At 44.7% G+C, this 26,376-nt stretch overlaps 1 protein-coding gene across 2 annotated transcripts in view; it reads left to right on the top strand.

The window, feature by feature from the left end:
* SAE1 (SUMO1 activating enzyme subunit 1) overlaps positions 1–26,376 on the top strand; it is a 64,161-nt gene that overhangs the window by 32,957 nt on the left and 4,828 nt on the right. The window contains exons 6-7 of one of the 2 annotated variants that reach the window (XM_040323542.1): positions 6,025–6,130; positions 21,866–22,293. In XM_040323542.1, the coding sequence (XP_040179476.1) occupies positions 6,025–6,130; positions 21,866–21,915 (156 nt within the window). In that variant the 3' untranslated portion in view covers positions 21,916–22,293. Of the gene's footprint in view, positions 1–6,024; positions 6,131–21,865; positions 22,294–26,376 lie in introns of those variants that run through there. The other variant, XM_040323541.1, reaches the window with a different exon arrangement.

Consider the following 26,376-nt stretch of genomic DNA (forward strand, 5'->3'; position numbering starts at 1 on the left):
GGTAAGGAGCAAGTTCTCCCAAGGAATTTGTTCATCAACAAAGCTAAGTTTTGCATGGGATTGCACATCCTAGTACTGACTTTGTCTGCGTCATTCACTTTACAGGGTTTTTCCAGTCTAAATACAGCATTTATAAGGCATTCTTAAATGCGCTGTCTATGGCAGCCATTTAACTTGTCCCTTTTCATATTCTAACCTAGAGCACAGAGGGTGAGAACCTATTGGTTGTACTTTGCATACAGATCTTTCAGGCTTTGGTGAATAATAAACTTGACCATTGTTTATCCAGAGGGTTGCAGAATATCGAATACTTTTTGTCAATTAAAGAATGAAAATGTTTGGAACATTATTCTGCAGCAGCACAGCACTTTCCCTTTAATGTATAGAGGACTTGAAAGTTACATGGTGATATCATTGTGTAATCTGCTCGTGCTGCCGAGGACAGTCCCGCCCCTTACATTAATTTATTCCTTTCTGACATAAATTAGGATGCCTTAGGTGCTCACGCACGCTTAAGTGTTGCAAATGGGACTTCGTTTTTTACTTGACAGACTTTGCAAAGTGACATATTTAAATTAGAAAATGCTTGGGGGATGTGTGCGTTTTTATTCCCTACTGGTGAGCGAATGCACAGCCGGGAAGAACACAATAGTGTCTGAACATTTTGCAATTTAGCTTAATGTCTCACCGGAGCCTTAACTCCCTCGGTACTAGAGAACTTGAAAAGGCTGGCAGTCTCTCATAGCGTATCATGTTCACTTGTGCGAAACATTGGCCCAGCCACGGGTATTCAGGTGTGGCAGAATGCTAAACTCTATGGAGGGGTATACTAAGCACATTTAACCTAGAATTGTGGAACTTTGGTGGACCATAACTGTTCGAAGATAAATGAAGGCATCCTGGGGTTGTAGGTGAGGAATTGCTGTGCCAAGTATGACCCAGATAAATGGTACAGATGAAAAGGTTAGTTTAACTCCAGGCAACTATAAGGGGTACCAATGAGTGAAGCGCCAAGTTCATTACATTAATATGTTCTTCATCCATTGAGGGGTACAGGAAGCCGTTAACTGTTGCATTATACTGCCACCTACAGGAGGATCGGACACTGATGACAAATAAGATTTAAGCCAGCTGAGGATAACCCCCTCCTACAACTCACATTTTTGGTAGGAGGGTGGGTCAATGCACATACCAGCTCACCATGGATCTTCGATTGCAGTCCGAAGATTTTATTGGTGAGGTCACGTCACAAAAGAACAAGTGCAACGTTTTGGTGCCGCACAGAACCCCTTTGTCAGGCATGTGATAAGTGTGTGTAGTGATGCAGCAGAATATAAATGAAGTGCCACCAATTAATCATGAGACAAGTGACACCCCCTCCTCTGTCATAAAACTACCAAAGAACAATTAAACATGTGATCAGCGGGTCTGGCGGTCCAGTAGGAGGATGGGTGTCTCTTCAGCACTGGGAAAATCTAGCCACTCTCCCACACATTTTTTATATATATATTTATATATACATACATACACACACACACACACACACACACACACACACACACACACACACACACACAGTGCCTTGCGAAAATATTCGGCCCCCTTGAACTTTGCGACCTTTTGCCACATTTCAGGCTTCAAACAAAGATATAAAACTGTAATTTTCTTTTAAGAATCAACAAGTGGGACACAATCATGAAGTGGAACGAAATTTATTGGATATTTCAAACTTTTTTAACAAATAAAAAACTGAAAAATTGGGCGTGCAAAATTATTCAGCCCCTTTACTTTCAGTGCAGCAAACTCTCTCCAGAAGTTCAGTGAGGATCTCTGAATGATCCAATGTTGACCTAAATGACTAATGATGATAAATAGAATCCACCTGTGTGTAATCAAGTCTCTGTATAAATGCACCTGCACTGTGATAGTCTCAGAGGTCCGTTTAAAGCGCAGAGAGCATCATGAAGAACAAGGAACACACCAGGCAGGTCCGAGATACTGTTGTGGAGAAGTTTAAAGCCGGATTTGGATAAAAAAAGATTATAAACTTTAAACATCCCAAGGAGCACTGTGAAAGCGATAATATTGAAATGGAAGGAGTATCGGACCACTGCAAAATTACGAAGACCTGGCCGTCCCTCTGAACTTTCAGCTCATACAAGGAGAAGACTGATCAGAGATGCAGCCAAGAGGCCCATGATAACTCTGGATGAACTGCAGAGATCTACATCTGAGGTGGGAGACTCTGTCCATAGGACAACAATCAGTCGTATACTGCACAAATCTGGCCTTTATGGAAGAGTGGCAAAAAGAAAGTCATTTCTTAAAGATATCCATAAAAATTGTCGTTTAAAGTTTGCCACAAGCCACCTGGGTGACACACCAAACATGTGGAAGAAGGTGCTCTGGTCAGATGAAACCAAAATCGAACTTTTTGGCAACAATGCAAAACGTTATGTTTGGCGTAAAAGCAACACAGCTCATCACCCTGAACACACCATCCCCACTGTCAAACATGGTGGTGGCAGCATCATGGTTTGGGCCTGCTTTTCTTCAGCAGGGACAGGGAGGATGGTTAATATTGATGGGAAGATGGATGGAGCCAAATACAGGACCATTCTGGAAGAAAACCTGATGGAGTCTGCAAAAGACCTGAGACTGGGACAGAAATTTGTCTTCCAACAAGACAATGATCCAAAACATAAAGCAAAATCTACAATGGAATGGTTCACAAATAAACATATCCAGGTGTTAGAATGGCCAAGTCAAAGTCCAGACCTGAATCCAATCGAGAATCTGTGGAAAGAACTGAAAACTGCTGTTCACAAATGCTTTCCATCCAACCTCACTGAGCTCGAGCTGTTTTGCAAGGAGGAATGGGCAAAAATTTCAGTCTCTCGATGTGCAAAACTGATAGAGACATACCCCAAGCGACTTACAGCTGTAATCGCAGCAAAAGGTGGCGCTACAAAGTATTAACTTAAGGGGGCTGAAATAATTTTACACGCCCGATTTTTCAGTTTATTTCTTAAAGTTTGAAATATCCAATAAATTTCGTTCCACTTCATGATTGTGTCCCACTTGTTGTTGATTCTTCAAAAAAAAAATTACAGTTCTATATCTTTGTTTGAAGCCTGAAATGTGGCAAAAGGTCGCAAAGTTCAAGGGGGCCGAATACTTTCGCAAGGCAGTGTGTGTGTGTGTGTGTGTGTGTATATATATATATATATATGTGTATATGTGTGTATAAGATAGATAGAGATAGATATTATCTATCTCTCTCAACCTGCAATCCATTTTGAAAGTGTAAAGCTTGCCAACTTGGGGTTGGGGTCACTGAGGTGTAAAGGTTATCATGGGTGGATTCTACCATTTTTATTCCAAGATCTAATGACCGCTAATAGCCCACTTACTGCTATGACCAGACATAATTGCCTTGAGCCTTATTTTGTTACTTAGCTTTACTTTGTATATAATCTTGACCTTACCCTTGAGAGTGTCATTAGTGCTGACACAGACTCACCTTTCCCCATTCCATGGATTCATTGTGACACTGACAAGACAGGTCTGGACAGGCTCTCCTGCAGGCAATTGTCAGACTAAATGAAGTTTTGGTTTTTGCTTCAAGTAGACCCGTTGTTTGCAGATGTCAAAGGAGGTATGGTACTCAGACAGTCTAGATTATCTTTTTTTTTTAAATCTACAGGATATGAGTCCAAAGGTCGCACTGCCCTGGAGCTGATATTCACTAAGACAGAGGAGCCTTTGTTATATGGGAAACTATGTAGTTTGGGTTTGGCCTACCTAAACAAAAGGCAACAAACTTTATAGCAGAATTCCAGTTTGGGTTTATTTTTAAGTTACCTGTTATTAGAGAAGTGCATCCTGTTTCCAATTCCACATCTTGTCTTTTAACACTTCTACTTCTCTGTTCAGCTATGACCAAAAATGGTGATTACTTCAGTGGGCACACAGGAGTCATTAACCTGCCTCCTGTAGTTTTCTGGACTACAGGAAAGACCTAGTGACATTGTCTCTGGTACCAGAGAGGTGCAGTGCCCTACTTGGACATTAAAGTGGATGTAAACCCTCACATATACCTAGTGAAGTGAACAGCCTCAGATGACGCATGGGGATGACACAAATCTCCCTACATAAGTTTTACATGTATATCTGCTGTCCTTCAGATTTATGTTCTTTAAAATGTTCAAATCGTGTTAGGAAATGTTCTCTTCCTGGTTAGTACTGCAGTGAAGCCTGGGCAGACAGCTGATTGTAGGAAAGGCACACAACCCCTCTCCTCATAGGTAGAGGACTGGTGCCCAGAACTGGACAGCATACTCTAGGTGCAGCCGGACCAGAGTCTTGTAGAGTGGGAAAATTATCGTTTTATCTCTGGAGTTATTCCACTTTTTAATGCATGCCAATATTCTGTTTTCTTGGCAGCAGCTTGGCATTGCATGCCATTGCAGAGCTTATCTACTAGGACCCCCAGGTCCTTTTCCATCCCAGATCCTGCCTCTGCTATTCTGAAATCCCATGCAGTGTGTCAGCTTGACCTGAGGTTCTTCCCCCCCCCCCCCCCTTTCTGGCTGAATTGCAGAAAACCCCTTGTGTTAAAATGAGGGCACAAAGTTGTCAATGTAGACCATCAGCACTGACAACACTGTTTGTGTTTTCAGTACAGCTAAGGCAGATTTGTCAATCCAGAAAGAAAGGGAGGAGCTCATTGGATTTCTTGCAGGACCACATTTTTGTTTTTTATCTTGCAGCATTTTAAAGGGACAGGTGATGGCAAAATGCGCATACATTAGAGGTGCATCCTCTATTTTCGTACACCAGTTGTGTTTTTTTTTTGTTTGTTTTTACTAGTTATTTTAGTGATCTAAGCATTTGGTGTACATTGAAGAAAATTCTCCCTTGTGAGTATTCTTCTTAGTGTAGGGACTTGTGTTTAGGCAATGTGCCTGTTACAATGAATAACCTTTATACAGCAATGTGGTCAAAATAATTTAGCTGGGCCAATTTAATTTGTAGTAGAATATAAAAAGTTTGCTTGTGCTTGGATAGTAAAGCTTGTGGAAGGGATTTCTAAAGCTGCATTTGCGCACAGGGCGGTCTCAATCCACTTTAAGCTGCAAAATCAACAGCACTAATAAAGTCGAGAAACTCCCAACAATTTGGATTCTTCCTCAGTATTGAAAGAAATTATTGGTGGTGGACTGCGGTCATTGGTTGCCTTTTTATTGTACAGCCATCTGAAATAAACATGTAGCGAGAAGCCAGCCTTGGCACGCACTCGGAGGCATCTGGCGCTTCTTTTGTACCCTTGTGAGACTTACGCTGACCGTACACATTCAGAGTCCTCCATCCATGCTAAACCGCTCAGACGGAGGGATCTGCCGCTGTAGTCATTGTATTCTGACAGCCAGACATGCTGGCTGTCAAAATGTCCAAACACAGTACCTGCATCCTGTTCAGCTGACCGTTTTCCACCTGGCTCCGTCAAAGGATGTTGGACGGGATGCTACCGCCAGGGCTACCCACTGAGCACATTAAAACTGGTTCATTATCAGGGGCCAAAAAGCTCTTGGTGTGTGTGGTCAGCTTTGTGTACTCCTTTACCGAATGGGAAGGAATGTTGGTGAGGCGCACTGGCTGTATATGTCAGAGTTTGAAAGGGCTGAGAAATGATGTAATGCTTTTGGTTTGTCTAGGAATCTATTACAGCTTCCAAAAAAATATAATTTCTACCTGAGTAAAGTTGATAAAAACATGAGAAAAGTATTCTGAGAAAGTAGAACACAATGTCCTCAGCAGCTGGAACACTCAGTCTCATTATCCACAAGTGACATTGCAACGGCCCCAATCAATGTTCCTCTCGCTGTCTAAATGTTTAAAAGAGCTGGAGGGGTGGGGGCTGAAAGCAGGGAGGCGGGTTGTTAAAATGACAGTAAGTTCAACCTTTCCCCGAGACCGTATTCCCATTGCGACTCAAAATTTCTACTCTTTTGTCCTTGTCAGAAAATAGACTTCTGCCGCTTGAAGGACGCTTTGGAAATTGACTGGAGCAGCGAAAAAGCAAAAGTTGTGCTCAAGAAAACACCTGCTGATTTCTTCCTTTTGCAAGGTAAGAATTGTGTGCAACACTTAGGGGTCTGTGTGTAAGAATGGGCAAATCCTGGGAGGTTCATTGTGCACCCCTCCCCCCCAGACAGATTTATTGAGCTTCTGAGCAAATTTGGGAAATTGGGGGGAAATGGATTGTATTCAAGTGTCAAAAAGAGCAGTGCAGGGTTTTTCTTAACCACTTCGTTACCGGGCCTATTTTGGCACTTTTCTCTTATGTAAAAATCACAATTTTTTTGCTAGAAAATTAATCGGAACCCCCAAACATTTTATATATTTTTTTTTTAGCAGACACCCTAGGGAATAAAATGGCAGTCATTGCAACTTTTGTTCTCGCACGGTATTTGCGCAATAATTTTTCTAACGCCCTTTTTTAGGGGAAAAAAACAGTTTCATGAGTTAAAAAATAACAAAACAGTAAAGTTAGCCCAATTTTTTTGTATAATGGGAAAGACGATGTTACGCTGAGTAAATAGATACCGAACATGTCACGCTTTAAAATTGCGCACACTCATGGAATGGCGCCAAACTTCGGTACTTAAAAATCTCCATAGGCGACGCTTTCATTTTTTTTTTTTACAGGTTACTATTTTTGAGTTACAGAGGAGGTCTAGTGCTAGTATTGTTGCACACGCTCTAACGCATGCGATGATACCTCACATGTGGGGTTTGAATGGTGTTTACATATGTGGGCGGGACTTGCATGCGCGTTCGCTTCTGCACGCGAGCGACCGGGACAGGGGCGTTTAAAAAAAAAAATTATTATTATTTTTTACTTAGTTTTTTTATTTTTACTCTTTTTTTTTTTTTTACATTTTTTTTTTACATTTTTTTTTTTTTATCACTTTTATTCCTATTACAAGAAATGTAAACATCCCTTGTAATAGGAATCAGTGTGACGGGTCCTCTTTATGGAGAGATGTGGGGTCAATAAGACCCCACATCTCTCCTACAGGCTTACAAGCATGAAATCGGTGAAAAAAAAATCACAGATTACATGCCGACAGCCGCGATAGCGGCTTTGTTTACTTTCGGGTACCGGGCGTGACGTCATAACGTCGCGCCCGGTCCTCCGACGGTCATAGAGATGACTGTGACCATCTGGTCACCAGTCATCTCTATGGTTCACCAACGAGCGCCGGCCGATTCGCTCTCCGGGCCCCCGATGGCACGGGAGAGCCCGGAGAAGCACCGGATGGCGGCGGGAGGGGGGGGATGTCCCCTCCCGTTGCCTAGAAGATCGATCGAGTGGCGGAACCGCCGCTTTGATCATTCTTCTGGTGCACAGAATCGCCGGCTGAAGACAGCGATATCTGAATGATGCCTGCAGCTGCAGGCATCATTCAGATATCACCGCACAAAGCCGAGGACGTCCCAGGACGTCCTCTGGGTCTCAAGTGGTTAAAGCAGAACTTCCCAATATGGGACGTTCCGCTCTTCCTCCCCCACACTCATCCGTCAGATTTGGTACATATTTTTTTTGGGGGGGGGGGGAGCAGGTACCTGGTTTTGATCCAAGCAGAAGTTCACCCCCCTCCTCCTTCCCTCGCAGCCTTTTCGGACATGTCACCGGCCCTGGAAAGATACAGGGCCAATTAAATGGCGCCATGCAGCTTGCGCATGCACAGTGAGCATCTGGCTGTGAAGCCATACACAGTCACCGCTAGCTGCCCAGTTTATAATAATAATATTATTACTATACAGGATTTAAATGGCACCAACAGTTTGCACATCGCTTTACAACATCAGGCAAGACGGTACAGTTACAAAATGATTCAATACAGGAGGGATCAGAGGGCCCTGCTCGTTAGAGCTTACAATCTAGAAGGGAGGGATCAAGTGGGACAAAGGGTAGTAGCTGTGGGGGATGATCAGATGGACAAAATGAAAATACAGTTGTTAGGTGTGGGTAGGATAGACTTCTCTGAATAGGAGGGTTTTCAGGGATCCTATAAAAGCTAACAGAGGAAGAGATGGATGGACAGATTGGGGTAAGGAGTTCCATAGGCTTGGAGAGGCTCTGGAAAAGTCCTTGAGAAGAGCAGGATACTGACCTCATTCTGTACTTTTCGAGGCTGATTTGATATTGTTACATGTTTGTACAGAGCTGATGTTGGTGGAAACTTAAAATAAAAAAAAAAAGCTGTTTAAGTTTTCAAATATAATTTTATTACCAATCTTGTCAGTTTTCTGAAGCTGTGATGGCTGCCAGTATACAGATTAGCTGATCAGACCCTGGAAATGTTGTTGTGCGTCTGCCCAGCTTTTGACATCACTGTAATTCAGTGGGAGCCATACTGCCTGTGACTTACAATGAATTTTGCTTGCTGAGTGGGAGACTTCCCATGTGTATGACTAGTAGAGGAATTGGGACAATGAAAGTGGTGACATTGAATAGACATACTTTTGCTATATAGCAGGTGTGCCAAAAATGTGTTCTGGGTGCAAGGCAAGTAAACACGTTGCATGTGGAATCCTGAGATCATTGGCTACATCAATTGCAGATTTTCTTGGTAACATAAACTTCACACTTTGTTAACCACTTAAGCCCCGGACCATTTTGCAGCTAAATGCCCAGGCCAGGTTTTGCGATTCGGCACTGCGTCGCTTTAACAGACAATTGCGCGGTCGTGCGACGTGGCTCCCAAACAAAATTGGCGTCCTTTTTTCCCCACAAATAGAGCTTTCTTTTGGTGGTATTTGATCACCTCTGCGGTTTTTATTTTTTGCGCTATAAACAAAAATAGAGCGACAATTTTGAAAAAAATGCAATATTTTTTTTACTTTTTGCTATAATAAATATCCCCCAAAAACATATATAAAAAAAATTTTTTTCCTCAGTTTAGGCCGATACTTATTCTTCTACCTATTTTTGGTAAAAAAAAATCGCAATAAGCGTTTATCGATTGGTTTGCGCAAAATTTATAGCGTTTACAAAATAGGGGATAGTTTTATTGCATTTTTTTTTTTTTTTTTTACTACTATTGGCGGCGATCAGCGATTTTTTTCGTGACTGCGACATTATGGCGGACACTTCGGACAATTTTGACACATTTTTGGGACCATTGTCATTTTCACAGCAAAAAATGCATTTAAATTGCATTGTTTATTGTGAAAATGACAGTTGCAGTTTGGGAGTTAACCACAGGGGGCGCTGTAGGGGTTAGTGTTCACTTAGTGTGTGTTTACAACTGTAGGGGGGTGTGGCTGTAGGACTGACGTCATCGATCGAGTCTCCCTTATAAAAGGGATCACTCGATCGATACGCCGCCACAGTGAAGCACGGGGAAGCCGTGTTTACATACGGCTCTCCCCGTGCTTCAGCCTCGGAGAGCGATCGCGACGGAGCGGCTATAAACGTCGCTCCCTGAGGGAACCCGCCCGCCGCACGAAGTGGGGTTGGGGTGCCGATCGGACCCCCCACCCGCTAGAAGGCAAGGACTTATATATACGTCCTTCTGCCTGTCCGTGCCATTCTGCGGACGTAAATAGTCGTGCGGCGGGCGTTAAGGGGTTAATGATACTTTTATACACTGCTCCAAAAAAATGAAAGAAACACTTTGAAAACATATCAGATCTCAACGGGCAAAACTCTCATGCTGGATATCTATACCGATATGGACTGGGTAATGTGTTAGGAATGAAAGGATGGCACATCATTTGATGGAAATAAAAATTATCCACCTACAGAGGGCTGAATTCAAAGATACCCCAAAAATCAAAGTGAAAAAATTATACAGCAAGCTAGTCCATTTTGATAAAATTTCATTGCAACAACTCAATGGTCCTTAGTAGTTTGGCCCCCAAGTGCTCAGGGTGAACCTGCTTTCATCTGTGAAAAGCATGGGGCACCAGTGGCGGACCTGCCAATTCTGGTGTTCAATGGAAAATGCCAATTGAGCTCCACAGCGTCCGGCACAGAGCACACTAGAGGATGTCCGGCCCTCAGGCCACCCCATGAAGTCTGTTTCTGATGGTTTGGTCAGACATTCACACCAGTGGCCTACTGGAGGTCATTTTGTAGGGCTCTGGCAGTGCTCATCCTGTTCCCCCTTGCACAAAGGAGCAGATACAGGTCCTGCTGATGGGTTTAGGACCTTCTACGGCTCTGTACAGCTCTCCTAGTGTAACTGCCTGTCTCCTGGAATCTCCTCCATGCTCTTGACTGTGCTGGGAGACGCGACAAACCTTCTGGCAATGACACGTATTAATGTACCATCCTGGAGGAGTTGGACTGCCTGTGCAACTTTTATAGGGTCCAAGTATTGCCTTGTGCTACCAGTAGTGACACTGACCCTAGCCAAATGCAAAACTAGTGAAAAACAGTCAGAAAAAAGTCAGACACCTCCACCTGAAAAAACATTCTGGTTTTGGAGGTCTTCTCATTGTTGCCAATCTAGTGCACCTGCTGTTCATTTCAGCAAAGCAGCTTAAAATGATTAAATACCCCCTCTGTATACACCCCTCCCCCTCTGCTACGTAACTGACCAGATCAATATCCTAGGAGTTCTGATTCAAAAGTGTTCCTTTAATTTTTTGGAGCAGTGTAGTATGGCTCTCATCAAAGTGAACCTAAATTGGGCAATGCAACAAATGAAAGTGGTTGTAAAGGCAGAAGGTTTTTTTTATCTTAATGCATTAAGATAAAACCTGTGTGCAGCAGCCCCCCTATTACATGAGCCCCATCCTTATCCAGCGATGTGCAAATATAATTTGCTTGTGTCCCCCCAAATAACAATTACTTTTAAGGTAAATAACATTTGTGTATCATGAACACTTGTCGTTTTTTTTTTTGTTTTTTTTTGATGGGATGACCATGCATTTACAATTGGGGGAATGTTTTCTCATCCTGTAAGTGTTTAAAGACAGGCAGGATCACCCAGTTGAGCTTCAGCTGACCATTTAAAAAATATTGCAAATTACATTTGAAATTTAACATGTTGAAGCATATCTGAGATCCTAGTTATTGGGAAATGCGATTCATGATTTGTTTTCTTTATCGTACATCACGGGACACAGAGCGGCATTCATTACTATATGGGTTATATGGAGTACCTTCAGGTGTAGACACTGGCAATCTCAAACAGGAAATGCCCCTCCCTATATAACCCCCTCCCATAGGAGGAGTACCTCAGTTTTTCCGCCAGTGTCTTAGGTGTTAGTCATGGTTTAGCTTGCCTCCACATCCTTGGGATTAGGTGAGCTAACCGGTTCTGTCCAAAAAAGCCTCAGCGCTAAAGTGGTCAGTAACCGGACCCCAAACCCTTGGGGTATAGCCCATAATGCTTTTCTTTTTAGAGAGCTGGACCCTGGGCCCAGAACTTAGAAACCTTTGGGTGCCTAATGTTTCTGTTGCCAGAGTGCTATATGGGCCCAGGACAGTGGATCCTTCATAGGAACCCAGGGCCTGAAGGTCTAGACATCCCCACCGAGATGGGGGAAGATTGGGCCTCTTGCTTGGCAAAGTCCTGCGGCATGGAGCAGGTAAGTGAGGGGAAAACTTGCGGAACTTGGTTCTTAGCAGGTTTTTTCTGGGGGGTCACAGGGGACATGCCTAAAGTTATGCACTGCATCTGGCAAACTAGTCACATATCATAAAGATAGGATGGCTCTATATGTATTATTCCCCATAAGATGTGACCTCCCTTGTAGTGTTGGAAAAGCATTGAGTGGGGCCTGTGTGATATAAAAGTATATGTGTGTGTCAGAGAGCTGTGCTTACCTGCAAGCCTCCAGGCGATGCTCCATTCAGTCTTCCTCCTCACGGCCTGCAAAGCAGGCAAAACGCCGACCTCTGGAGCAGAGAGGTCCCTTCCTCCCAACCCCACCCCCCCCCTGTCGGGAGGGGCATTTCCTGTTTGAGATTGCTGGGGGGGAAGGGCGGGTCAGTGGCTTAAGGAAGGGGCGGCCCTTCCTTGTTTGTTCCATATAGCTCATTCAATACTTTGGAACTGAGGAGGAAAGACCAGAACGGCAAGCACGGGGCGCCGAGGACACACAGTGGCCAGAAAGAATATTGCAGTCTTCAGACTGTTTTCAAGCCTAGAAATAGGCTGTTTCTTTTCCATCTCATAGTTTTTCTTGCAATACTACTCAGGGGGACAGAATGTTTTTTCTTTCCTAGATTTGAAAAAAAAAAAAAAAAAAAGTGTCATCTAGGGGAGAGGAAGCATTTTTTATCCCCCAAACAGGTGTTTGGGCATTTAACTATTTATAAGTCCCAGGTACCAATAAGTAGCAGGTGTACCTCGGTATTGTACCATGGCATCAAAAAACAAGGGTACAAGAGGTGGGGATTCCCCCAGAGAGTCTGAGGTCTCGGACAATGCTATGCCGCTGCTTTCCCCACAGGGAGCCTTGGGGCCATCGGGATCTGGGGCTGGAGCTGACGCGGGTCAGTCCAACCCTAAGATGGTCACGGAGGAGGTATTACTCACCTCTTTAAAAGAGATGCAGAAAAGCATGGGTAAAATGATAGCCGCAGCTATGCGGGGCAGTAAGCGGAATAGATCTCCGTCGCCCGAGCGCGGACCCTCAGAAGAGGAGGTCCTTTCCTCAGGGGAATTGGACGACCTCTTGGACAAGGACCAAGTAGGTTCAGGGATCGAAGATCCGGATACAGAGGAGTCTGGGGCAGTCTCCCTGAGGGAGAGCTGGTGGATTCAAGGATTGTCGGACTTGGTCCATAGGGCATTCAACTTGCCAGTACCAGATCTCCAGGTATCGACGGTTTCAGCTTTGGGCTCACTGAGGGCGCCTCAAAGCAATGCTGTGTTTCCGATCCATCCTCTATTAGAGGGAGTTTTGTTCCAAGATTGGAACAAGCCAGATAAGATCTTCTTACCACCTAAGAAGTTCTCTGTCCTATATCCTATGGAAGAAAAATTTTCCAAAAGATGGGCTACTCCTGCAGTGGACGCAGCCATCTCATGTGTTAACAAATCGTTAACATGCCCTGTAGAAAACATACAGGTGTTCAAGGATCCAGTTGATAAGCGCTTGGAAGCACTACTTAAGAACTCCTTCACTACTGCAGGGGCAGTAGTACAGCCAGCTGTGGCTGCGATTGGGGTCGCTCAAGCATTATCGGATCAATTTAAGCAGATGCTTAAACTTATTCCTGCCCAGCAGGCAGAAGAATTTTCGGATGTCCCTAAGGCCATATGTTTTACGGTAGACGCAATCAAGGATTCTATCCAGCAAGCATCACGTTTATCGTTATCCCTTATCCATATGAGAAGACTCTTATGGTTAAAAAGCTGGGAGGCTGAGCCCCCATGCAAGAAGCTCCTGGTAGGGTTCCCCTTCCATGGAGGACGACTCTTCGGAGAAGACCTAGATAAATACATTCAGACCATTTCAAACGGCAAGAGTACTCTCTTGCCAACTAAGAAGAAGGTTCAGGGGCCTGCGTTTAAACGACAGTATTCCCCTGGGCAGGGGCCCTCTAATGCCAAGCAGTATCGACGGCCTCCTGCAAAAGCAAACTTCGGCTTCAACAGCAAATCACAAGGACAGGCTGTTAGAGGCAAAAGGCAGTGGTTTCGCAAACCAGCAAAACCAGCCCCCAAGCCAACCTTATGAAGGGGCGCCCCCACCCACGAAGGTGGGGGGAAGGCTGCGACTCTTTTCAGAGATTTGGGAAGCCAGCATTCCCGACGAGTGGGTACGGTCTTCCGTGGCCACAGGCTACAAATTAGATTTCCTAAGGTTTCCTCCTCCTCATTTCCAGGAGTCGAGGATTCCAAACGATCCGCCTCGGATTCCGGCCAGTCCTGGAACAGGGGCTGGGTTTCTACTCCAACCTATTCATCATCCCCAATGGAGATGTCAGGCCAATTTTGGACCTAAAGATGGTAAATGCATATCTAAAGATCCGCTCATTTCGGATGGAATCCGTGCGGTCAGCAGCTGCCACACTCCAGAAGGACGACTTCATGGCGTCCATAGACATAAAGGATGCCTACCTTCATGTTCCAATTTATCAGCCACATCAAAGATATCTACGCTTCATGGTGGCTTCGCGTCACTTCCAATTCGTGGCGCTTCCCTTCGGGTTGGCTACGGCCCCCCGGGTGTTCACGAAGGTCCTAGCTCCGATCCTAGCCAAGCTAAGGATCCAAGGGGTCACGATCCTAGCATACCTGGACGACCTCCTAGTCATAGACCACTCGTCTCCCGGCTTGGAGCGAGCAGTGGCCCTCACGGTCCAATACCTCGAGAGGTTCGGCTGGGTCCTAAATCGAGAAAAGTCAGCTTTCCAGCCCACAAGGCAGTTGGAATATCTCGGCATGAGATTAGACACAGAACAACAAGGAGTGTTCCTACCTCTGAGGAAGGTAAAAGCCATCAAGGAATTAATCCTACTGGTTCTAAGCAAGAAAGAACCGACTATTCGCCTATGTATGAGGTTACTAGGCAAGATGGTGGCCACGTTCGAGGCGGTACCATACGCCCAGAGCCACACTCGCATCCTACAGGCAGCCATCCTGTCAGCATGGAGCAGAAGGCCACAGGCCTTGGATATCCCGTTGCCGCTCTTATCAAGAGTCCGACAAAGTCTGTGTTGGTGGTTAGACCCTCAGAATCTACTGAAGGGGAAGTCTTTCAGCCCAGTGGCTTGGAAGATAGTGACCACAGACGCCAGCCTGACGGGCTGGGGAGCAATTTTGGATGGTTGCACTCGCCAAGGTACTTGGGCAAAGCCAGAGAAGCAGTTGCCCATCAACATCTTGGAGCTCAGAGCTGCTCGACTAGCCCTCAGGGCTTGGACGTCAAAATTGCAGGGGTTCCCGGTGAGAATTCAATCAGACAATGCCACGGCCGTGGCATACATAAATCACCAAGGGGGAACCAGGAGTCAAGCCGCTCAGAGAGAGGTGAGCTTGATTCTCCTATGGGCAGAGGCGCATGTGCCCTGCATATCGGCAATATTCATTCCAGGAGTGGACAACTTTCAGGCGGACTTCTTAAGCCGCCAGACTCTATGGCCGGGGGAATGGTCTCTGCATCCACAAGTCTTTCAAGCACTCTGCCAAAGATGGGGAGTGCCGGACGTGGATATCATGGCATCGAGACTCAACAAGAAACTAGACAGGTTCATATCCCGCTCAAGGGATCCGATGGCCTGCGGAACCGATGCGTTGGTTTGCCCTTGGCATCAGTTCAAACTTCTTTATGCGTTTCCCCCGCTCCAGTTACTACCCCGCCTGCTGCGCAGGATCCGGGTGGAACACATACCAGTCATCCTGGTAGCTCCAGCATGGCCCAGAAGGGCATGGTACTCACTCATCCTAAAGATGGTAGTGGGAGACCCTTGGACTCTTCCTCTACGGCCAGACCTGCTATCGCAAGGTCCGATCCTCCACCCTGCCTTACGGCATCTAAATTTGACGGCCTGGAAGCTGAATCCCTGATTCTCAGGGGTAGAGGTCTGTCTCAGAAAGTAGTCTCTACCCTAATCAGAGCCAGGAAACCGGTCTCTAGGGTGATTTATTACAGGGTCTGGAAGGCCTATGTAGGCTGGTGTGAGTCCAAGCGATGGCTTTCTCGCAAATTTACCATCGATAGAGTATTAAGTTTTCTCCAGCTAGGAGTGGATAAAGGATTGGCATTAAGCACAATCAAAGGACAGATTTCTGCTCTGTCAGTGTGGTTTCAGCGGCCGCTGGCCACCCACTCGCTGGTTAAGACCTTCCTTCAAGGGGTCTTACGTATTAGACCTCCAGTTAAATCCCCGCTTTGTCCGTGGGATTTAAATCTTGTTCTGTCAAGTTTACAGAAACAACCGTTTGAGCCGTTGGCTGAAATTCCTTTGGTTCTACTGACAAGGAAGTTAGTATTTTTGGTTGCCATAGTTTCCGCAAGAAGAGTTTCGGAGCTAGCGGCCTTATCCTGTAAGGAACCATATCTTGTTTTTCATAAGGACAGGGTCATTCTCCGCCCTCATCCTTCCTTCCTACCGAAGGTCATATCCAGTTTTCATTTGAACCAGGATTTGGTATTACCATCCTTCTTCCCTAAACCTACTTCCAGAAAGGAAGGGTTGCTGCATACCTTGGATATTGTCAGGGCCATGAAGGCCTATCTTAAAGCTACAAAGAAGATCCGGAAAACAGATGTGCTGTTCATTCTACCGGATGGGCCCAAGAAGGGGCAGGCAGCTGCAAAGTCCACCATTTCTAGGTGGATTAAGCAATTAATCACTCAGGCCTACGGCTTGAAAGGGTTGCCTCCTCCAGTATCATTAAAGGCTCATTCTACTAGAGCCATGGGCGCCTCCTGGGCAGCACACCACCAGATCTCTATGGCTCAAGTTTGCAAGGCGGCAACCTGGTCTTCTGTCCACACGTTTACAAAATTCTACAAGTTGGACGTAAGAAGGAATACTGATACTGCCTTCGGGCAGGCAGTGCTGCAGGCTGCAGTTTGAGACCCTCGGATTCCGGGGGCTCCTCTTTTTTGAGTTAAATTTAAAATTTAAAATTATTTTTCTCAACTAAGTTGGATTTATTATGATTTGAGTATATCTCTAAATTAAATCCTTTTGTCTTGGAGATGTTCTCCCTCCCCTCATTGTAAGCATTGCTTTGGGACATCCCATATAGTAATGAATGCCGCTCTGTGTCCCGTGATGTACGATAAAGAAAAAGAGATTTTTAATACAGCTTACCTGTAAAATCTTTTTCTTGGAGTACATCACGGGACACAGAGCTCCCACCCCTCTTTTTTGAGGACCATTTTGGGAGGCATACTGCTTGCTACAAAACTGAGGTACTCCTCCTATGGGAGGGGGTTATATAGGGAGGGGCATTTCCTGTTTGAGATTGCCAGTGTCTACACCTGAAGGTACTCCATATAACCCATATAGTAATGAATGCCGCTCTGTGTCCCGTGATGTACTCCAAGAAAAAGATTTTACAGGTAAGCTGTATTAAAAATCTCTTTTTTCACCTGTGTCAATCCGTTACAAAACCTCGTCGGCACACCATGTTCAGATAAACAGACTGGGCACTTTAATGTATGCAAACAAAAACAATTTTTCAAGACCTCTTCCTCGTGCCGCTGTCCCTTGGTGGCATTGGAAAGTCTCCTTCTGTTGGTGACATTTAAAGTGTCCCTGTCTGAACACTGTGACAAATTGGACTGGACTAGGGCTGCAACTAACGATTATTTTCATAATCGATTAGTTGGCCGATTATTGTTTCGATTAATCGACTAATCGGATAATCTTAAAAAAAAGTGTGGTGTACAATTTAGTTAATATGTAAATAAAAAAAGGCAATTTATTCTTAAATATCCATACACAGTGGTAATGCCTTCTATTACCTCCACTTCCTCTGGGTTCAGATGCTGATCTTCCCTGCACAGTCTCTTTTTTTAAGTGATTTTTTTTTTTTTTACAAACTTGTTATACTTGCCTGCTCTGTGTAATGGTTTTGCACAGAGCAGCCCAGATCCTCCACTTCTGGGGTCCATCACCGATGCTTCTGGCTCCTCCTGCCTTCAGAGTGCCTCAATAGCAAGCTTTAAATTATAGTATAGAGTGCCCGCTATAGGAAGGTGAAAAAGACTTCTGCCTTTAGAACCACTCACTACTTGCCCAGGACTACATGTCCCATGAGGCATTGCTCCTCACACTTTCACATTCACAAATTCTTAGGCACTTAGTGACATGTATGGATGGTGTACTGCACTGTATTTCCTGAAATAATGCATTCTATATGCAGGCCAACTAATCAACTGGCCGATTAACCACTTAAGCCCCGGAACAATATGCTGGCTAAAGACCCAAGGGGTTTTTACAGTTCGGGACTGTGTCGCTTTAACAGACAATTGCGCGGTCGTGCTACGTGGCTCCCAAACAAAATTGTCTCCCTTTTTTCCCCACAAATAGAGCTTTCTTTTGGTGGTATTTGATCACCTCTGCGGTTTTTATTTTTTGCGCTATAAACAAAAATAGAGCGACAATTTTGAAAAAAATTCAATATTTTTTACTTTTTGCTGTAATAAATATCCCCCAAAAACATATATAAAAATGTTTTTGCCCTCTGTTTAGGCCTATACGTATTCTTCTACCTATTTTTGTTAAAAAAAATCACAATAATCGTTTATCGGTTGGTGTGCGCAAAATTTATAGCATTTACAAAATAGGGGATAGTTTTTTTGCATTTTTATTTTTTTTACTAGTAATGGCGGCGATGAGCGATTTTTTTTTTCCGTGACTGCGACATTATGGCGGACACTTCGGACAATTTTGACACATTTTTGGGACCATTGTCATTTTCACAGCAAAAAATGCATTTAAATTGCATTGTTTATTGTGAAAATGACAGTTGCAGTTTGGGAGTTAAACACAGGGGGCGCTGTAACATTTAGGGATCACTGTGTATGTGTTTACTAGTGTAGGGGGGTGTGGCTGTAGGACTGACACAATCGATCGAGTCTCCCTAATAAAAGGGATCACTCGATCGATGCGCCGCCACAGTGAAGCACGGGGAAGCCGTGTTTACATACGGCTCTCCCCGTTCTTCAGCTCCGGGGAGCGATCGCGACGGAGCGGCTATAAACAAATAGCCGCGCCGTCGTCCCGGATCGCTCCCCGAGTGGACCCGACCTCCGCATGTACCGGGGGGGTCCCGATCGGACCCCCCACCCATGTCTAGGCAGGCACGTACAGGTACGTTGATGTGCCTGTCCGTGCCATTCTGCCGACGTAAATGTACATGAGGAGGTCGGGAAGTGGTTAATCGATTATGAAAATAGTTGACAACTATTTTCATAATCGATTAGTTGTCGATTAATCTATTGGTTGTTTCGGTCCAAGACTGGACATCTGTATACACTGTTCTCATGATTGATCCCTGATTTCCTTGTACTTTTGGTTCTTAAATGTAACTTTATTGGTATCTGAACATCCTCATTTGTCCATCTAAAGTTTGGATAATGGACAATGTTTTTTAACTTTCTAATGGTGACCCATATTTGTACAGCTTCCTTCCTGCTGCTGCTACATGTGTTCCAGGCCCACTCCACCCCCATGCAGCAACTGGGCAGTGAAAGGGAGCCTGAGGGCATCCATACTGCTCCGCTTCCTCCTTGGGGTGTGATATACAACTGCTCTGCTATTCTCGGTTACCCTGTGACCTGCATTCCTCTGTCTATGTACATGCACTCTTCCTGACACTCATGCACATTATTATATTTCTGCCGAGGGATATAGCTTCACTTTTAGAATGTGTTAACTATGTGGCGGGAGTTGCTAATGGCCTCGGCATATTCATTGTTGTGGGTCGGTCGAATTACACAGTGGTTGCTATTATGGTCAGAGGACTGATTTTCTTATGCACAGATGTAGTGGACTGATGTTCTCTACACACATACTTGCGTCTGTCTCTGATTTCCAAGTACAATGTTGTGTTTTCTTGGTAACTAAATTGCAATCATGATTAGTGTTGGTTATTGCGGTGTGTTTCTCTCCTTCTTCTTTTTTTTTTCTTTCCAATAAAGATTTTTATTGAATTTTCAAAAGTAAGAATGCTCCAGTTACATATTGACAGTGTTGTCACAGAAATGCCCATGTAGGCCTCCAAAATAAAGAATTGCTTAAAGTAAGTTACTATAAAATAATATAGTCAAGGTAGAAACTGTTAGTGATACTAAAGGTTAATTTATATATTTTTTTAAATTAACTAACGAACATGTACTTGCCTCCACTGTGCAGTTTGTTTTGCACAGAGTGGCCCCGGTCGTCCTTTTCTGGGGTCCCACGGTGGCTCTCTCGGCTCGTCCTCGCAATAGCTAATCCGCCCCCCCCCCCCCCCCCCCCCCCCCGGGAAAGCCCTCTTCATTTATTCATTAATTTTATATATGAAGGACACCCCTTCATAATCTCCCATGACCCTTCCTCTAGTCATACAGGGAGCCACCTTCATCATAACCTCCAATGGCCCTTCCTTTAGTCTTGCAGAGAGCCACCTTCATAATAACCTCCAATGGCCCTTCCTTAAGTCTTGCAGGAAGCCACCTTCATAATTACCTCCCATGGCCCTTCCTTTAGTCTTGCAGGGAGCCACCTTCATAATAACCTCCAATGGCCCTTCCTTTAGTCTTGCAGGGAGACACCTTCATAATAACCTCCAATGGCCCTTCCTTTAGTCTTGCAGGGAGCCACCTTCATAATAACCTCCAATGGCCCTTCCTTTAGTCTTGCAGGGAGCCACCTTCATAATAACCTCCAATGGCCCTTCCTTTAGTCTTGCAGGGAGCCACCTTCATAATAACCTCCAATGGCCCTTCCTTTAGTCTTGCAGGGAGCCACCTTCATAATAACCTCCAATGGCCCTTCCTTTAGTCTTGCAGGGAGCCATTATTCTTTGGCATGCTGCAAGACAAGAATGACACAGGAGGAGATATGACACATTTTACACCTTTCACCACCCACGTGAAGGCCCGGAAACACCCACAGTAGCCCTAGGACCCATCCACCTCAACTTGCAGAACTGGTACAAGTGACTCCCATAGCCTGCCCTGAAACTTCGGGGGCTCAAAGAATGATGGGACATGTAGTATCAGGACTGGAAAAGGAAGGAAACGGGAAGTCTGAGAACTTTGAAGTTCATCCAGGAGGAGTGACATCAGACACAGAAACCTGCTGTATTCTGCTAAAGGTGGTGACAGCGGGGTCCTGGCGTACAGACGGAAAGTTGTGATTAATTTACATGCACCATCTATCTGTTTTGGGGAGCAAGAGCTGGAGTTATTCTTTAAGTACGCTCATGTGAACGAGACCTAAGAGCTGGTTCACATAGGGGCAACCCTACTTACAGTGTGACTTTGCAAGGCGACTTCAGCGCGACTTGGATCAACTTACAACGCAACCGAAAGTTGACTTCAGGACAGGCGACTTTGGCTGTGGCCAATCACAGAATAATCGGCTCTGTGGGAGGGAGGGGTTTGCCTGAGTAAACTATTTTCTTTTCCTGTAAAGTTGCTTCAGTTAAGACAGAGATCGGACTTTGGAGGCAACTTCCATTGAAATCAATGGGTGCAAGTCGCCTACAAGTCACCTTGAAGTAGTACAGGAACCTTTTCTGAAGTCCGAGTGACTTCAGTAGTGTGTATTAAAGCAGTTCTCCACCCTAAAGTGGAGTCCCGCTGATCGGAACCCTCCCCCCCCTCCGGTGTCACATTTCACACTTTTCAGGGGGGAGGGGGGTGCAGATACCTGTCTAAAGACAGGTATTTGCACCCACTTCCGGCCCGGCATTCACGGGCAAAAGACGGGCATTCCGTCACATCCCGTCGCCGATTGGCGGGAGCCAATCGGCTGGCGCGACTCGCGCATGCGCCGTAGGGAACCGGGCAGTGAAGCCGCAGCGCTTCACTTCCTGGTTCCCTCAGCGTGGATGGCAGCAGAGTGACGAGCGATCGCTCGTCCTCTGCTGCGATCGGCGCTGGACTCCAGGACAGGTAAGTGTCCTAATATTAAAAGTCAGCAGCTGCAGTATTTGTAGCTGCTGGCTTTTAATATTTTTTTCCCATGGCACATCCGCTTTAAGACTGCTCCATTCACTTACATTGAATTTCGCACGTCGCGCGACACAAGTCGGATCCCAAGTTGCGTTAGTGTGAACCGGCACTAGCTGTTTTATTTATGTGCTCAAAATTGTGTAGGTTGTTTTTGCGGTTATTGAACTTTTAGATTAAACCATGGTGTTTTTTTATTTAACTTTAGGCCTTTACCCAATCAGTGTGCATCCTTTGTGTGTCTGCTGTATGATGTGAGCTGAGATGCGGCGCGGAGATCAGCACATTTCTGCACCTGCTGCCAGGCCAGGACCTGCCCCTTCTGGAAGACAAGCCAGAGAAAACCGGTGTTATTTTTGGGTCTTCGCACACTGCTGTCGCCTCAGCCTTAGGGGAAGCTGTGGAACAGATGCCACCACTCCCTGCCAGCCTACACTTTTACTTTATTTGCTTTGGATCTGATTCCTGACCAGGGATTTTACTTGTTCTCCAGCAGTGAATATTTTTTGGCCCCAGTGTGTATGTCAGGAATGTGTAAAGTCAGTGCAGGTTAAAATAAGGAGGTTGCCTGTTTTTTGGCTTCTGCAACAGGAATAAAGTAGGTTTTGGTGCCAGCTAATAAAATCTGGAAAGTAACTATTTTTTGAAGGTTTTTAGTTGGCTGGAGGTAATGTGCTGGCTAACAGGCTGATGAAAAATATGTAAGGTAGTATTGTCCTTGCCATCTGTACCCTTTAATCTGAGATGCACAGATATCACCTCTGAGCATTTTTACATAGATTCCTAAGGCTACCATAGACACTGCATGGCGGGTTAAAGAATCGGGCAATTTCAACCCAAATGTTCTAAATCTAAAAGAGAATCCAGATTGTAGGAAAGATTTTAAACCATCATTGCCAGAAAAATCTATAACACTGGTATTTTATTATTTTTTTACAGATAATCCTCCTGTATGCTTAAACTTTTCATCTTCAGATCATGCCCAGTGTATGTGCATTTCTTGGGTCTAGAAGATTTGTTATTGCAGTATAATATTTGGCATTTTGTATTTTGCCAGTGAACAATCTTTTTATCAGGAAACAATGTTACCATTTATAGAAAGTGTGTGTATGTGTGTATTTTTTTTCCCCCATTTGAAAGCTCTCTTCTAGATCTGGTCTAAGCTATGCCAGATCTTTGCAGCTGGCTCATTACCAATGGATCTTTTAGGCCCCTTTCACACTTGTGCGAATTGTACTGCAACTTGGGACTGCAAAGTTGCATGACAAGTTGTTCCCCCATGGTTTCCAATGATAACAATTAATATATGTGCAGCTTCAAGTCGTGCCAACTTCAAGGTCATCCCTACACAACTGTGGTCCGACTTTCATGGGAGTTGAGATCCATAGACCTCAAGTTTACGCAGGCATTCCCTAAAATCGCGGCAGTCGCATGACTTTTAAGTTGGGGCAGTGTGAAAGGGGCCTTAGGGTGCTTTCACACTGGTCCGCTGAAAAGATGCATTAAAAATGCATATACGGTTTTGATGTGTTTCTGGTGCATTTCCTGGTTGGCATGCACCTGTGAAACAGACCTGTGACTGAAAAACGCAACCGTGATGCATTTTGAACATGTTTTTACCATGTTATCTATTCATTTTAATGGGTGCAGTATGCAGGACTTTTCGGAACACACGGCACCCGCGGCACAATGGTATGAAGAATCCCATAGGATTTAAAGGGCAATCTTTTTTTATTGCGTTTTTTCTTTGGCAAAAATGCATTAATTTGAATGGACCCTTAGGATTCAAAGCAAAATATTTTACAATCTGATTGTGCCGTCGACATCCACATCAAATAGTGGATACCGCCATCTGCTCCACCCTTCAATACAAATTGTAAAGTTGGCCAAACGCTTAAACTCTTCAATTGTTCTTGTTCTCTAATGTGTTAACTGTGGAATACTTCCAGATTCATACTATTCCATCTGAAGTGAGCAGGTTGTTAGACTGTCATGTGTATGTGGCAAGCTGAAAGGTACCCTGTCAGGTCACTAAACTAATCCAAATACCAGTACCTTGCAAGAGAAGTGTTTGAAATGTGTCCAAACTCCCCCATCCCCCACCTCTGTTCTATCACTGCAGTCTCCGGAAGTGTTGGATGCCTGTGCCCCCCATGGTATGGCATGGCATCATTCTCCACCTCCTAAAGAAAAATCAGACTCCTGGGCCATCGGAGAAATGAGTAGAACAGTTGTTCTCCTGCAGGGTATGATATTTGAGATTGTTTAGGGACCTGATGGGGTCTCTTTAATACATCAGACTGCTGACAGTGGCAAGGAAGAGAGCACCATACAGACAGTTCTCCATAGTGGGTGAGTCTGTCCCTACTCATTGATTTCTTAGTGCTGTATGCAGACATGCAAATGGCAGGGCAATACAGCATTTATTCATTAATGTGTGAATAGGTACCAAGCTGCTGTTGGGAAAACTGAAACCAGTGGTAAGTTTTGCCCTTTGCAGTCAACTGGAGTACTTCAATTTTGCCAGTTAAGGCCTCTTTCACACGGGACGGATCCCTGATGATCCGCCCCGTGAACCTCTGCTTGCTCAGCGGGGATAGCTCCGTTGATCCCCGCTGAGCCGGCTGATCACGCTGTGCAGGGACCGCTCTGTCAGATCTCCGCTCTCCCCTATGGGGGGATCGGATGAACACGGGCCGTCTGTCCATGTTCATCTGTTCCGCAGGTGGATGGAAAAATAGGATTTTCCTCTGTCTGCAGAATCTGAGGATTGCTGACCCGGGTGTTCATCCGCTGACACCCGCAATCAATGTATGTCCCTTTTTCATCCGTACACTGATGGATGAAAGAGCGGACATATGGTCCGACCATGTGAAACGGCCCTAAGTCTTTGCTTTTTCTGGGGAATAGCCCTGGTTGTACTTGCTGTATAGCTCATCAATGTGCTCTATCAAGTATCAACATCCTTAATAACTAAAGGCAAAACTTTTTTTGTGTGTGCTGTCGGTGCCTCCATTAAGGAGATTCACACACCTTGTCCTATTTACCATTGAAAGTAAAAGAAAATCCCAATTTTTGGTTGTCCCCAGAGATGTAATGGAGGGAAAAATCTTCCAATGGATACACTCATTCTGATGACCTGTAAGGGAATTTTTCAGAATGTGCAGGGATTTTCTCTCCCTTCCTGTTTGGCTATGGGAAAGGAAGTAAAGGGAAATCTCAGCAATGGGGCACAGATGGCGAAAAAATAAATCTGACAGGGGTTGTAACCCTCACTTGCTCTATCTAAAGGAAAACAGTTTTGCCTATAGTTCTACTTTAACCAAGTACACAAGAATATATTACTTATACATATATATGCGGTTTTGGCTTGAATTTAAATGTTCTTCCTTGTTGGGAACATCCAATATAAATGGGGGGGGGGGGGAAGCTGGGTTAAAGCACAAACATGAGAAGAGTTTGCAATTTTACCATAATGCATGACCCTTGTCTAGTACATACAAGCCCTTGCAGGACTCTGTCAAAGTTCCTACTATATTAAATTTACCTCCTGAGGAATCGTTTAGATTTTAAACCTGATCAAGTATGTTGATATTTTACAGAGTATTATTTTTAGTCTTGCAGCAGCTTTATGCTCAGCTCCCATTGTTAACACGTTGACAGCATCTGTCATCACATGTTGTGTTTCTGATTCCCCTCATGTCCAGTGGGGGGCAGTGCAGGAGAGAGAATTGACAAGACTTCATCTTCAAACAATGTTTACTTCGTCATCCGGTAGTCTTGGGTCTGTGGTGGCTTTCTTGTCAAAAAATGTCTATCTTTATTATCTTTACAGTTTCATGTCTGTGAACTATTAACTGTTCCAGCGATAGGTCAGTTGTTTCCTAGTCTACGGCAGAGTGTAGGCACAAGCTAGACGTTTGTCAGCAGAACAAGTCTGCTTTGTGGTGTAGATCTAATCAGGAATCTGTGATCAGAGCTGATCTGCATTGCTTTGAGACACATAAGCTGAAACTGGCTAAACCACGTCTTATCCAATGGAGACCTGAGTGAATAATTCTTGACCATAGCTTATCTCTCATGATACAGGTAGAATATAAACACCCAGAGTAGATCTATCATATAGTTGCCTCTTCATTTTCAGCATATGGTAAGCATTCTCTGTTTGTTCTCCCATTGTACATAGAACTATATTCCACAGATGTCAAACACAAGGCCCACGGGACGAATCCGGCCCTCCAGGCCATTTCATGTGGCCCTCGCACCTCTCCTGCATCTGCTCTGGTTCTACTCCAGACCCTTACTTTCTTCTTTCAAGCAATGCATCCAGCTTCTCAGTAGCAGCATAACAAAAGGGGGGTGCACTGTACTGTGAGGGAGAGTGGGGGGACTCAACTTCTGATGGTTGGGTGGCTCTTGACATCCAATGTAAGGGGAGGGGATTCGCTGGACATCTAATCTTACAGATACAACCGGCCCTTTTGAGGGCAATCATAATGCTGATACGGCCCACAATAAAATTGAGTTTGACACCCCTGCTATATTCTGTCTCAGTCAATGAATGCATACAGCATGCATGACCAAAGTTTTTTTTTTTTGTTATCCCCTCCACAGTGGATAAGAGAATGGTCGAATGTCAGTTGTGGAATTTTTTCCCCCCAGTATTCTGATAAAAAAAAATCTGCATGTGACGAGCCATTTTATCATTGGGTTGTAAAG

This window comes from Rana temporaria, chromosome 9 (assembly GCF_905171775.1).
Source record: "Rana temporaria chromosome 9, aRanTem1.1, whole genome shotgun sequence".
Lineage (NCBI taxonomy): Eukaryota > Metazoa > Chordata > Amphibia > Anura > Ranidae > Rana > Rana temporaria.